This window comes from Scyliorhinus canicula, chromosome 14, assembly GCF_902713615.1.
Source record: "Scyliorhinus canicula chromosome 14, sScyCan1.1, whole genome shotgun sequence".
NCBI classification, from domain to species: domain Eukaryota; kingdom Metazoa; phylum Chordata; class Chondrichthyes; order Carcharhiniformes; family Scyliorhinidae; genus Scyliorhinus; species Scyliorhinus canicula.
The window spans coordinates 75454832-75468779 of NC_052159.1; the positions used below are offsets into that span (position 1 = coordinate 75454832).

Here is a 13948-nt window from a genome sequence, read left to right on the forward strand (position 1 = left end):
AACCTTATTTTATACCTTAAAAGATGTTGTAAGCCCACCTTAGCCAGGTTGTTGGAAATAGCCAATTGGTGTATAATTTGTCAATAATGAATTAATAACTAGCCCATTGGATTTAGCTAATTACGCACACTGTCCTAACCTTAAGACAGTGTTTTTCAAAGTTATTTTCCGGGGTCCCATTTTTAACAACCGGCTAATCTTTGGGCCCCCACACCGGCCGACCAATGTGACCCACGCCGACCAACATTCGTGACCCGCTATTTTCTCTTACCTTTAATGCGAGATGCCGCTGTTGGAATGGGGTGAGCACAGTAAGAAGTCTTACGACACCAGGTTAACATAGAACATAGAACATAGAACATAGAACAGTACAGCACAGAACAGGCCCTTCGGCCCTCAATGTTGTGCCGAGCCATGATCACCCTACTCAAACCCACGTATCCACCCTATACCCGTAACCCAACAACCCCCCCCTTAACCTTACTTTTATTAGGACACTACGGGCAATTTAGCATGGCCAATCCACCTAACCCGCACATCTTTGGACTGTGGGAGGAAACCGGAGCACCCGGAGGAAACCCACGCACACAGGGGGAGGACGTGCAGACTCCACACAGACAGTGACCCAGCCGGGAATCGAACCTGGGACCCTGGAGCTGTGAAGCATTTATGCTAACCACCATGCTACCCTGCTGCCCCTAGCTTTCGCAGCACTGCTTCCTCAGGTGAATAGAAGATCACCTGAGGAAGGAGCAGTGCTCCGAAAGCTTGTGATTTGAAATAAACCTGTTAGACTTTAACCTGGTGTTGTAAGACTCTTAAATGCGAGAGTGAACCTGCTTGGTCCTCATCATCTCATTCCAATCAGGTTCACAGGAGGAGAGCGTGAATTTCGTACCTCAGCTCTTAAACTCTGAGTAGCTCCTCTGTTGACTGATCATTGCAGTAACTCTTCAAGCAGGTGAAGTCCACCGTCATTGGGATTGATTGCTCACTGTTTCAATTCAATGCTTTAATGTAGTCTAAGAGGTCAGCAAAAATTTTATAGCCACCCTTCAGTACACAGAAGGCGAGGATGTGATGATTTCCCATGACTTTCATTATATCCCTTGCCAAACATTCAGTTCTGTCCATGATTAAACCATGAGAAATAAGGGCCGGCATGCGGCGCTGTGGTTAGCACTGGGACTGCGGGGCTGAGAACCGGAGTTCAAATCCCGGCCCTGGGTCACTGTCCGTGTGGAGTTTGTACATTCTCCCCATGTTTGCGTGGGTTTCACCCCCACAACCCAAAGGTATGCAGGTTAGGTGGATTGGCCATGCTAAATTACCCCTTAATTGGAAAAAAAATAATTGGCTACTCTAAATTTATTTTTTTTTAAACCATGAGGAATATATACTCTCTCCAGATCATTTGAGTAATGTTTATGGCGCAAAACAAATCGAGATCATAGCCTTGTTCATCATCAGTGATCACCATGCAGTCAGCTGCTGCCATGCCGCGATCGCACTTTGACCCCGGGTTTAGGTCCCAACACCCTCAGGCCGCATGAGCACTGCTGAGCGGACACGCATGCGCAGTGCGGCTGCATTTGTTTAGCTGGTTGTGGCCACCATTTTCAATGGCGCTCACAGCCAGCATTGTTAAAAGTCGGTTGCTGCAGCTATTGCGTGTGAATTCCCGCAATCAGGAAGGCCGTGATGGCTGGCTCCGCGACCCTCCCGACACCCGTCCGTGACCCACCCACGGGTCGCGACTCCCACTTTGAAAATACCTGCCTTAAGACAATACCTTCTCTTATCTTGGGTTAGTCTAAGTGTAGAACAATAATTAGTTAACATAACTGAAATGAAAATCGCTTATTGTCACAAGGAGGCTTCAAATGAAGTTACTGTGAAAAGCCCCTAGTCGCCACATTCAGGCGCCTGTTCCGGGAGCCTGGTACAGGAATTGAACCGTGCTGCTGGCCTGCCTTGTTCTGCTTTCAAAGCCAGTGATTAGCCCTGTGCTAAACCAACTGTCTGTTGATTTATAACTCAGACAGCCTGAATAAAGCCTTATACAATCATTCAGTCAAGGCCAAAAGGTCTCCAGGTTCATGTTATCCCCATTTTACCGTTCTCATGATTTATCACTGGTGTACTTAGATTCAAGTGTTAATCATGTGTAATTAGAAAACATAAAACATTATAAAGTTTTGTGTTACATGTTATATTATCAACTTTACTCATGTGTAATTGCTTATTCTTTAAGGCTCTCTATTTAGCTAATCTGGCTGGTTTCCAATAACAATAACTATTTTAAAAATATCTTCTATGGTAGTTCAAAATGGTTTCTGACCATGTTAAGTTTAATATACTAAATAATATATTCATTTAGGCTACATAATGACCATCACACTAAAACTAAAACAGTAAATACTAGACAATCTCAGCAGGTCTGACAGCATCTGTGCAGAGAGAAGAGAGCTAAAGTTTTGAGTCTGGATGACTCTTCGTCAAAATCATCCCTGCTCGAAATGTTAGCTCACTTCTCTCTCCACAGGTGCTGTCAGACCTGCTGAGATTGTCCAGTATTTTCGATTTTTGTTTCAGATTCCAGCATCCACAGTAATTTGCTTTCATCGCACTAAAACTAATGACGTTGAAACTACTAACAGTGAGGCAACACCAAGTAGTGAAGCAAGTTCCTGGATTTCAGCTGAAACATGAGCAATTCAGGTTTTCAGTTGTTTCTTGCCTTTGTATAAATCTGCCTTCATTAAAGGGAGATGAAACTAGACAAGGGCCAACTGTAACAACGGAGACCAGAAGAGAGCAGGGAGCTGAGGTTGAGTGAGATGATGGGGGCTTAGGTATATTTGCATTAGACATCCATACTGTTGGCCTATCTGCCTGTATTAAGTCTTGGAAGAACCAACAGTTCCTGCACATGACCATAAGGAAGACCAAAGTCCCCACCAAAAACCTTCACATGTTCCCTCAACTCTATATTCCTCCCTGGCTATTTGTTCAAGCAGAAGTAGATTACACACAATGCCCAGCATCCTGCATGACCCAGGCTGAGCTTCAAAACACATATAATCTCATACATTACCATGGTTGTCTATTGCCACTGTAACATTGTCTAATTAGAATCATAGAATCCCTACAGTGCAGAAGGAGACCATTCAGCCCATCAAGTCTGCACCAACTCTCTGAAACAGTACCCCACCTAGGCCCACTACTCTGCCCTATCCCCACAGCTCCTGTTAACCTGCAGATCTGTGCATACTGTGGGGCAGTTTTAGCATAGCCAATCCACCTAATCGGCACATTTTTGGATTGTGGGAGGAATCAGGAGCATCCGGAGGAAACCTACACACACACGGGGAGAATGTTCACACTCCACTCAGACAGTCACCCAAGGTCAGAATAGAACCCAGGTCCCAGGCTCTGTGAGGCTGCAGTGCTAACCACTGTGCCACCCTTTCTTATTGAAGGAAAATTCTAAAAATATTTTAATAGGTCATTTGATAATTTCTTAAAGACATGGAATATTAAGACGTGTAGGACTAGCAAGAAATTGGTTAGATCAGATGGCCCAAATGGAAATAAAAACATCGATGCTGCAACGTTTTTCTATGAAGTGGTTGGAAATGTTTGCTAAATATATACAAACATCTATAATAACCTTTACCATTATATATTTTTGCAGTGCGAAAACATCGATGCTTACAACAAAAATAAAAAGAATCATTTAGACGAAGAACCTCTTATTGCAGTACTACCCTCAAATGACAGCTCTTCTCTGCCATGTCAACAAGCATTGTCCATCGATGAGTAGGTGTTGTTACTTGTCCTTTTCATTCTTTCTCTTCATAAACAAGAGCTAACTATTCCTCACTTTAATCTTTGGGGACTTTGAGCAGGCAATAAAATTGAAGAGGAAATGCCAGCATTGGACTGGGGTGGGCACAGTAAGAAGTCTTACAGCACCAGGTTAAAGTCCAACAGGTTTGTTTCGAATCACTAGCTTTTGGAATGCAGCTCCTTCATCAGGTACAGACAGTGAAAATGACGGTCCCCCCGAATTTCTGTTTGTCTTTCAGTGTCTCCCCATCTTTATCCCGAGGGCCTTTTTTAAACGGTTGAATAAGGTGATTTTGGGCTTTGTATGGGCGGGTAAAACCCCGTGAGTGAAGAAAGTGTTGTTGGAGCGTAGTCGGGGGAGGGTGGGTTGGCGCTGCCAAAGTTTTGTAACTACTACTGGGCGGCTAATGTAGCCATGATTAGGAAGTGGGTAGTGGGGGGGTGGGGGGTAGGTATGGGAGCGAGTAGAGGCGGCATTGTGTAAGAGCACAAGTTTGGGGGCACTGATAATGGCACCTCTGCCGTTCCCGCCGGCCCGGTACTCCACAAGCCCGGTGGTCATGGCGGCTCTGAGAGTCTGGGGGCAGTGGAGGAAATATAGGAGAGAGGAGGGAGCATCGGTTTGGGCCCTGGTCGACAACAACCATCGGTTTGTACCGGGAAGGCTGGATGGTAGATTTTGGAGATGGCAGAGAGTAGGAATTGAGAGGATGGGAGATCTAATTATAGATGGGAGCTTCCCTGGCTTGAAGGATTTGGAGGAAAAATTTGAACTGCAGGTACGGGATTTTCTGAGAAGGGACGTTCCGACCTTTCTGCTCCTACCGCCACAGGGATACAGGATTGGGTAGCTTCCAGAACATGGGTGGGAGGGGGGAAGGTATCAGATATCTACAAAGAACTTATGGAGTCGGAGGAAACTCAGATAGAGGAACTAATGGGCAAGTGGGAAGATGAGCCTGGGGGAGAGATAGAGGCGGGTCTGTGGGCGAATGCCTTAATCAGGGTTAACACATCCTCATCATGTGCCAGGCTTAGCCTGATACAATTTAAGATAATCCACTGGGCACACATGACGGTGGGATGAGCAAGTTTTTATGGGGTAGAGGACAGGTGTGCGAGGTGCGCAGGTGGTCCAGCAAATCATGTCCACATGTTTTGGGCATGCCCGAAGCGTAGAGGGTTTTGGCAGGGTTAGCCCACGATACTTAAAATACGGGTGGTGCCGAGTCCAGAGGTGGCATTCTTTGGAGTGTCGGAAGAGCCAGGAGTCCAGGGGGCGAAAGAGGCTGACGTTTTGGCCTTTGCCGCCCTGGTAGCCCGGAAATGGATTCTGTTAATGCGGAGGGACTCGAAGCCCCCGAAATTAGAGACCTGGATTAGTGACATGGCTGGGTTTCTTATTCTCGAGAAAATAAAATTCGCCCTAAGAGTGTCAATGTTAGGGTTCGTCCGGAGGTGGCAGCCGTTCGTCGACTTTCTCGGAGACAATTAAAATGTCAGCAGATGCAGAAATCTAGCAGGGAGGGGGGTTAGGCTATTGTTTCATTGTTGGGGTTGCGAAGAACGTGATAGGGTTGGAAATGTTTTATGTACCATGTTTATGTTGCTGTTATCATTATTATAAAAGCTACAAATACCCTAAGAAAATGTTTTAAAATGTTTTAAAAGAATTGGTTGCTCGGGCCAAGGGTTTTTTCAATTTCCCTAAAGGCAATGATAATCAGCAGAAGGGGGCTGTTCACTTTTTAGTGGACGACATTTCAAAACACTATGCTTCCCTGATGTAAGCCATCTGCACATACTAAATCATAGCAACGGTCTGATGGCTCACATGGGTTTGGGAGAAAACCCTATATTTTATATTAAGGTGATGGTCCCTTTAAGAGTTGGGTTTCTCTGACGAAAGATTTCTCATAATAAAGCACCTTGCATCAAGTTAATGATCATGTAACCAAGTTACCTGCAAAACAAACAATGGAAATATGGTCAATAAGAAGTTGATTCTAGAGAGGGTAGATTGTGTGTGGGGTTCTGCTTCAAGCCAGTTTTTTGAGTTTAGAATAATCTGGCTGCAGAGCAAGGAGGATCTATTTCAAGCAGAGATCATTTTAAATTCTGTGTGTTGGCTCAAAGAGTTTAAACCTCTTGTTAACTGAAGATTCCTCACAGTGGGTTGAACATCTAGGGGTAGCTAGACTGAGAAGAGAAAGTATTTTATATACAAGACTCTAGAGTTAAATAATATTAGAACCAGGAGAGTTCTGATCGAGGTAATTAACCTTAGGATGCTGGTGCTGCCTACATTGAACAGGAAGCTTACAACCATGCAACAGTTGGAGGATATTTGAAGGGACAACCTCACTGGAAGTAAATTGAAGACCAAAGATATCTCAGCCCTTGGATGCTTATTTGAAACAGTATTCAGACCAAATGGTTAATCTTCCGATTTCTGCTAAGTTCTGAGCGTATTGGTAGTGTAAGTCAAATGGGTGTAGATGGAAATTTAAATTCCAAGTTTTATTTAAAGTATAAACATTTTTTTTCAGTGTACTTTTCACATTTTGAACATAACTGACTATAAGATCAAGGGCGAGATCTTACGGTTATTCACGCCAGTGGGATCTTCCAGGGTGGCCGACAGTGCACACTGACCATGAGTTTCCCTGTGACCTGGGGTAGATTCAATGGGAAATCCCATTGACAGTGATGGACCAGAAGATCCCGCCACCGGTCAATGGAGACCACCTCCTTATGCTGTGAAATACGCCACAGGGAGGCCAGTGAATCTCGCCTAGAGTGTAGTTATTAGTGATCATGTTCATTGATTTTTCTGTAGTAAAATTCTTTTGATTTAAACCATGAACTTTGTGGTTTCATTCTTTTATTAAATATCTGGGTGTTTGGATTTTAAAAAACATTACTGGTCACTACCAAGATCACAACAATGGAGTTTTCAACAGGAAAGGACACTATTCCATCAAGTTACAGTTTTTATGTGATCATCAGAATTACATTCAGGAATTGGATTCTAGGCATCTTGGAACCTGCTGTTATGCCTCAATGATATTCCTATAAATATTCATCCTGCTACATCAAACAATTATCAGCATTTAGAAGGAAAACCACATGAAAACAAGACTATACTCACTTGCTCTACCATCTCTCCTAAGCAATCCCAATTGATGATTTCTTGAAGGGAGTAAGGGGGTGGTGGTGCTTCTCCCAACTAATAATGTTAACTGTCCCTTACATCACCTCTCTGAGCATCATTTTCAGTATTGTTTCTGAAAATGTACTCTTTCCTCTTCCCCGCTTGGGTTCCTAGTTTCTCAAGAAATATATTATATATATATATATAAAAAGGAAGTCACAACAAATTCTTCACAATAAGAAGTGCAATTAGCCTTTCAAGGAACTGCACAATACAGTTTTAAGCAACTGCTGTTGATTTTCCGCCCCTTCTCTCCTTGGCCTTAATGTTATCGGAGCACAGTCCAACCCATGCAAGGAGGGAATCTTCTGTGCAAATAACAGCACCCCCAGTGGAATTCTTACCCTCAATATGTTAACAATAAGCAGAAAGTAAATACATATGAAAAATGCCAAATAGTCTTTTAGTGTTGTTGTTACCTTTTCATCCAATAATTTGAAATTGCTTTCTCCTGTTGTCATTATCTTAATGTAGATTATCCAAGCAAACAAATGAGTCAGAGAAAATACTGCAACGTTCATTTTCATCATTACCTAGCATCTCTAATCAGAAGCACCCCAATGAAAACAACACTACCGCTGGAGGAAACAATGATACTGTTTTACCAAGCAGCTCCTCATCAACCTTCTCTTCCTTAAAACATTGGAAATCTGAATCACCGTGTCACACTAAAGACACCAGTGTAAGTAAATACTACCCAAACTCTATACAACATGTAATAATCTAACTTGCAGGGCATCATGTGTTTCGATTCAGTCATTCAGTAGCACAGAACTTGAGTGTTGCTGAAAAGGAGACATGCTGTTGAAGTTTTTCATCTTGCACTCATCAGCACAGATTTGCAAGAATACCAATTATAAAAGAAACAACAGTTGTTACTGCATGAGAAGAGAGTGATGGTTGGTTGGCAAGTGAACTCTGATTGATAGAGGCGTTAGCAGGGGGAAGGCAACAGGAAACAGTTATTTACCCAGCTTTTGTTTAACTTCAAAGCAGACAGGCTGACTCTGATTGGTCAAGACATTGCCTTGGGGAATGAACCAGGAAATGGCTGTCCCTCAAAGCTTTTGTTTAATTGAAAAAGATATATTGCATGCACATGCAGCTTTTACCTGCAAAGAACAGGGCCCTGTGTGTAAATATATGTAGCTTCTTGTCCATGTAAGTGAGTCCTACTGTGAGCCTGACTGATAATCTGAAATTGGTTGCCAGTCTAATTCTAAACACAATCGGGATTTGTAGCAAATGCTTTCCAATTTTACAATGCATGTTGCATACTATGACCGGAATTCTTCATCCGTTTGCATTGGTAGGATTCTCCAGTCCTGCTGCGGTGAATGGAGTGTTGGCTGAGTACCACATCCTCTGTTCTCACTGTCAGTGGTGGCAGGGCAAATTCAGATCAGAGAATCCTGCCCTATGTCTGCAAATACTGGCTGGTTGGGTACAGTCAATACGTTTCCTGTTACAAACAGCCAAAGGGACATACTGTTTGATACACCATCATTGAAACATATGCCCTACATACCTGGCATCACACTGGCATTGAAATTCATATACCACATTACTCATTCGTATGATAGGCAGAATGTCTCATTGGCTTGACAGCAGCATCCTGTTGGTGGAGAAGATACCACTCATGTTACTGCTGCATATGGGTAGCTTCACCTACTGCTCAAATATTTGAGACACCTTTCAGGGTAATTTGAAGTAGACTGGGCACTTATCAGAACTGAAAGTGACGACTTTAGACCTATCCATGAATTTATGCAATACACAGTGAACAATGATCTGATCAGGATAGCCATTACCCTTCAGGATGTCTTTGATGCACCCTATTTCGGCATCAAGTTTGCAAGGTGAGCAAATGGCTCAGACCTTATTTGTGAGTTTGTAGATCAGGCCAATCTTAGTTCATGGAAATGTCGGGTTCACAACACGTATATTGAAGATACTTGCAATAGATAGCAGTAGAGAACCCAATGGCATATTTCAAAACTAGCACATTGAGGAAAGGGAACTCATTTGACTGCTCCATTTCAAAGGTCAATTTGAGCAAAGGATGGAGCCCATTGAGGTGTGTAAGGAAATTCTTACATGCTGCTGCAGATTTAAATACAGCAAATGCATGATCTGTGTATTGGAATTATGCAAAGGTAGGAGGTTTTCCTACCCAAAATTTTACATATCATTGGTGTCACGGCTCCCCTGGGCTAGTTCAATTCCAGCTCCACGCGACACTGACTCGTAACACAAGTAAAATTAGATGTCATTTTAAATATCCAAAGTAGTCGGCTGAGCCCAATAAACTGCAGTCACCAGGTTTAAAATTTTAACACAAGTAACCTTTTATTATGTACAGAATTATAATTAACCTGGCAGATATATGTAACTGACTATCTAATCCCCCCCCCCCCCCCCCCCAACATTTTGACTATTCTACCTTTCTACACACACATACACAGACAGATAACACAGAGTGGAAAGGGTGGTTGAGAGGTAAAGAAAATATTAATGAAATTAAAGGGTAAAGGATCTTTGTGTACTAGGATAACATTTAGTTAATGTCTTTCTCCTTTCAGTACTTCTTAGACATAGAACATAGAACAGTACAGCACAGAACAGGCCCTTCGGCCCTCGATGTTGTGCCGAGCAATGATCACCCTACTCAAACCCACGTATCCCCCTATACCCGTAACCCAACAACCTTAACCTTACATTTTAGGACACTACGGGCAATTTAGCATGGCCAATCCACCTAACCCGCACATCTTTGGACTGTGGGAGGAAACCGGAGCACCCGGAGGAAACCCACGCACACACGGGGAGGACGTGCAGACTCCGCACAGACAGTGACCCAGCCGGGAATCGAACCTGGGACCCTGGAGCTGTGAAGCATTTATGCTAACCACCATGCTACCGTGCTGCCCTCCACGACCCTAAAAAGGGACCAGAACCTTCTCAACTTGAGATGGTTTTCTCTGGCAAGGTTGTATACTTTCTGTGTAGATTCAGGATCATTTCAAGTTGACAGCAAATAAGTGCCAGGCGCTCACTGGTTTTAGAACAATAAAGCAGTTCTGCCTCTTCAGCAAGCACGAGAGAGAGAGTGCATTCCTTCCCCTTTTGAGGTCTAAGCACTTCTGCCAAGCTCTCTCAGAAATCATCATGCAGTAACTAATCACTGACTGTTGTCAGGCAGAACACTATCCCTGGCCAACCCACTGGTTGCCAATTAGCCAATCAAACCGACCTCCTCCAAAACCGGTTTCTAAGATTCAATCAGTACCGACAAGTCTGGTTTCGCTACAATGTCCTGACAACCAGGCTACTTCAGCTTGGGTCTTCTGCTTAAAGGCACATCGCAAATATGGGTCCACAGATCAAAAATAATAAAAGAAAAGAAATGGAAACAAAAGAAATAAACAGGAAGGACTCTTACATTGGACATAATTTACTTTCAACGGCTTTCATTTGACATCAACTGGACTCAATTGCGATCACTGTTCCCCCATTTGACATCAATTGTTCTCATATTTTATTATTTTGTCATAATTTGGTATCACTTGCACTCAGAAGCAATCATGTGGCTATCATTCATTTTAATTTTTACACAGAGCTGGCCACTTAGCTATCATTTTCACTCAGAACCAAAGCAGCATTGTTAAATGATAATTATCAACTGACATCATTGTCGTCAATTGCCGTATTGCAACAAAATGTGACTATACATACAGCCAGTACTTTCCCAAGGCCCAGGTGATTGTGCATGCAAGGTGTACGATCACACTCCCACCCCCCTCCTCCATGGCCTCCAAACCTCCATCCAACTTTTCTCTCTGCCTCCTTTCTCTCCCTCCCCTCCCACCACACCCCTTATCTCCCTCTGCAAATTGATCTTATTCCCTTCCCCTTCTTCTCTCCCTCCTTTCCTCCTCCCGACTCTTCCCAACGCCCCCTATCCCCATGCCTCCTCTCTTTTCCTTTCCCTCCTGTTCCCATTTTCATCCTGCCCCCGTCCTTTCCTCTCTTTTACCCTGTCCCTCGCCTCTGTCCTGCTCTCCTCCTTACCGCTCTTTCCCCTGACCCCTCCTCTCTTACCACTATTTCCCTCCCCCTTCCTCCTCACCCTTGCACCCACCCATTCTTCCCCTTCCCCTGTTCCCCATCACTTGCTTCCTTCTCTTCGTTCCCCCATTCACCAGCTGTAGATTTCCAGCTAGAGGGCCACTGAAAACTGGTGACCTTGTTTAGAGCAGGCCTGTAAAGATTAAAAGTCAGCGTGGGAACAGTGAGCCCTGTGGAAGCTTGGGGGGGGGGGGACCGGCATCCCAGCCCCGAGCAAGGCCCAGAAGGAGACTGCCGACCAGGCCCAGAGTGAGGTCGGCATCCCAAGGCAGGAGTGCAGAACCGTACCAAGTTCAGCATCCCATTTGCAGGCAGGGAGCGAGGTTGATGGGACCAGAGCCTGGAGGCTGTGAGAAAAAACTGAAGACAGAGAGGAGGGGAGAGTTTGGAGGGAGGGGTAGAGAGTGCTTGGAAGGAGGGATGGGGAGAGAATTTGGAGGGAGGGAGGTGAGAGTGAATTTGGGAGGGAGGTGGAAGAAGGTTTGGAGGGAGGAAGTTTGAGGGAGAGAGTGAGGGGAAAGCTTGGGGGTTGGAGAGAGAAATGGAGGAGAATATGGATGATATAGGGGGCCCTGAGGAGAGTGTGGAGGCTGCAGGGAGTGAGGGGAGGGTGTGAAGGATGAAGGGAGGAGGGAGAGAGTGCGGCGACTGGAGGGAGCAAAGCGAAGCGAGGCTTGAGGAAGTGAGGGAGATGGCTGATGAGGGAGGGAGAGAGAGGGAGGGGGTGGGACATGGAGAGGCGCGACTGTGGGCTGCTGGGTGGACAATGGCTGGGTGGGGAGGGCCCTGCCCGGGCAGGGAGAGGATGTGTTACGGGGGAACAGGCTGAGTGGCCGGGGTGACCCCCACCGGACCGGGGCGGTGCCCAGTCCCAGACCGCCATTACCACGGCCTGCAAGGCAGCCACCCTAACCCTCCTTGGTGCCTCGTTCTGCAGAGTGGCACTGACTGTATGGGTATCCCCACCCCTGCACCCCACCTTCTGCCACCACCAACCCCCAGCTGGCCCCCACCCGCCAGGGCCCACCCAGAGCAACGTCCATTGTAGCCCCTATGGGGGCCACAGTGCGTACCCCTGGCAAGGGCAATTCTAGCTGACAGTACCTCTGGCATAGGGGATGGGCGCCAGGGCCAGAAGCCCCCATGGTGCCGTCCACCGACGGGCCAAGGGTGTGGGGATGGGGTTGGGAGACATGCAGGGGCAGAGTTTGCAGTGACAACCGGAGCCACCATATAGCCCAGTGGACCTGGTTGGACATGGGGGTACGCACCATGCTAACATGCTGGCCTTTCACCCCCTGCGGACAGTGGATATTGGAATTCAACCAGCAATGGTTGCTTCCTGTTCGTGCCACAGCCCTGGGGGCTGCTCTGCGGCTATATGAGCTGGAGCTGCTCGAGGAAGAGGAAACTGCAGCAATGGAGCGTGCAGCAGCGGAGCATGCCGAAGAGGAACAGGTGGCCACCGCCCAGGTTGGAGAGCCAGCCATCCAACAGGCCGAGGAGGAGGAGGTGCCAAGGAGGCACCGCATGAGGCCTCATGTGTACCGGTACAGCCTGTCATTCAAAGACCTGCCGGACCGGGCATGCCATTGAAGCAGAGAGACAGTGCGACATTTCTGCCAGATGATGACACACCTGGCACTGCGGGAGTGTGGGGGACTCCGCTCCCAGTGGCCACCAAGTTGATGGTCGCCCTGAACATTTACACCACGGAGTCCTTCCAGGTGCCAAATGGGGATCTGTGCGAGATCTCACAGACCTCGGTGCACAGGTGCATCCATGCCGTCATTGAGGCCCTATATGCCCAGGCGTCTCAATACATCCTTTTCAATATGGACCAATCCCAACAGGCTTTGCAGACAGCGGGGTTCGCTGCAATCAATGGGAGGCCCAGGGTCCAGGGGGTGATTGGTGATGAACGTGCAGCTGATTTGTGACCATCAGCTGCACATCATTCACCTCTGCGCCAGATACCCGGGCAGTGTGCACAATGCCTTCATTTGGTACACTCGATGATTCCTGATATGTTTGAGACGCCCCTCTGACTGGGGGACTGGCTCCTGGGCAACCGGGGTTACCCACTGCGGTCATGGCTTATGACACCTATCCAGAGGCTACCAACCGTTTGCAAGACCCATCAGAACTACGCCGTACAGCGACCAGGTCCATGATCAAGTGGTGCATCGGCATCCTGAAGATGCGGTTCAGGTACCTGGACCGCTCTGGAGGGGCCCTCCAGTATGACACTGAGAAGGTTGCCTGCATTGTGGTGGCCAGCTGCGTCCTTCACAACATCGTGCAGCAGAGGGGCGATGTGCTGGAGGAGGAGGATGAACCCCAGTCCTGGTCCGACGAGGAGGTTGCAGTGGAGGGGGAGGATGAGCAAGACATAGGGCCCAGATAGGCACAGGAGGCCGCACAACATGTGCGTCAGGGCCAATGCGCACAGGACACTCTGATCTCCCCCAGGATCACCAACAGCAGAGATGGGGTTGGACTGGCCAGGGGAATGGACACCACATCCCACCAACATATACTCAAACCTCCCCCCTCCCCCCCACCCCCCACCCCCCACGGCCAACCCCTCCCTACAACTCCCTCCATGATACATACCTGCTGCACTACAGGGTGTGGGCCCTGGGTTGACAGTAACACCAGGTTTGGTCCATGAGATGGAGGATGATGACAACTCTCTCTGCAGTGAGCTCTGGTGCTCCGCATCATCTGACAATGTCTTACTCCTGTCCACGG

General features: G+C 46.7%; 1 protein-coding gene across 6 annotated transcripts in view; it reads left to right on the forward strand.

The window, feature by feature from the left end:
• aff3 (AF4/FMR2 family, member 3) overlaps positions 1 to 13948 on the forward strand; it is a 409202-nt gene that overhangs the window by 331404 nt on the left and 63850 nt on the right. For all 6 annotated transcript variants that reach the window (XM_038818559.1, XM_038818556.1, XM_038818557.1 and 3 more), the window contains 2 exons: positions 3698 to 3822; positions 7541 to 7748. In XM_038818559.1, the coding sequence (XP_038674487.1) occupies positions 3698 to 3822; positions 7541 to 7748 (333 nt within the window). The remainder of the gene's footprint in view (positions 1 to 3697; positions 3823 to 7540; positions 7749 to 13948) is intronic.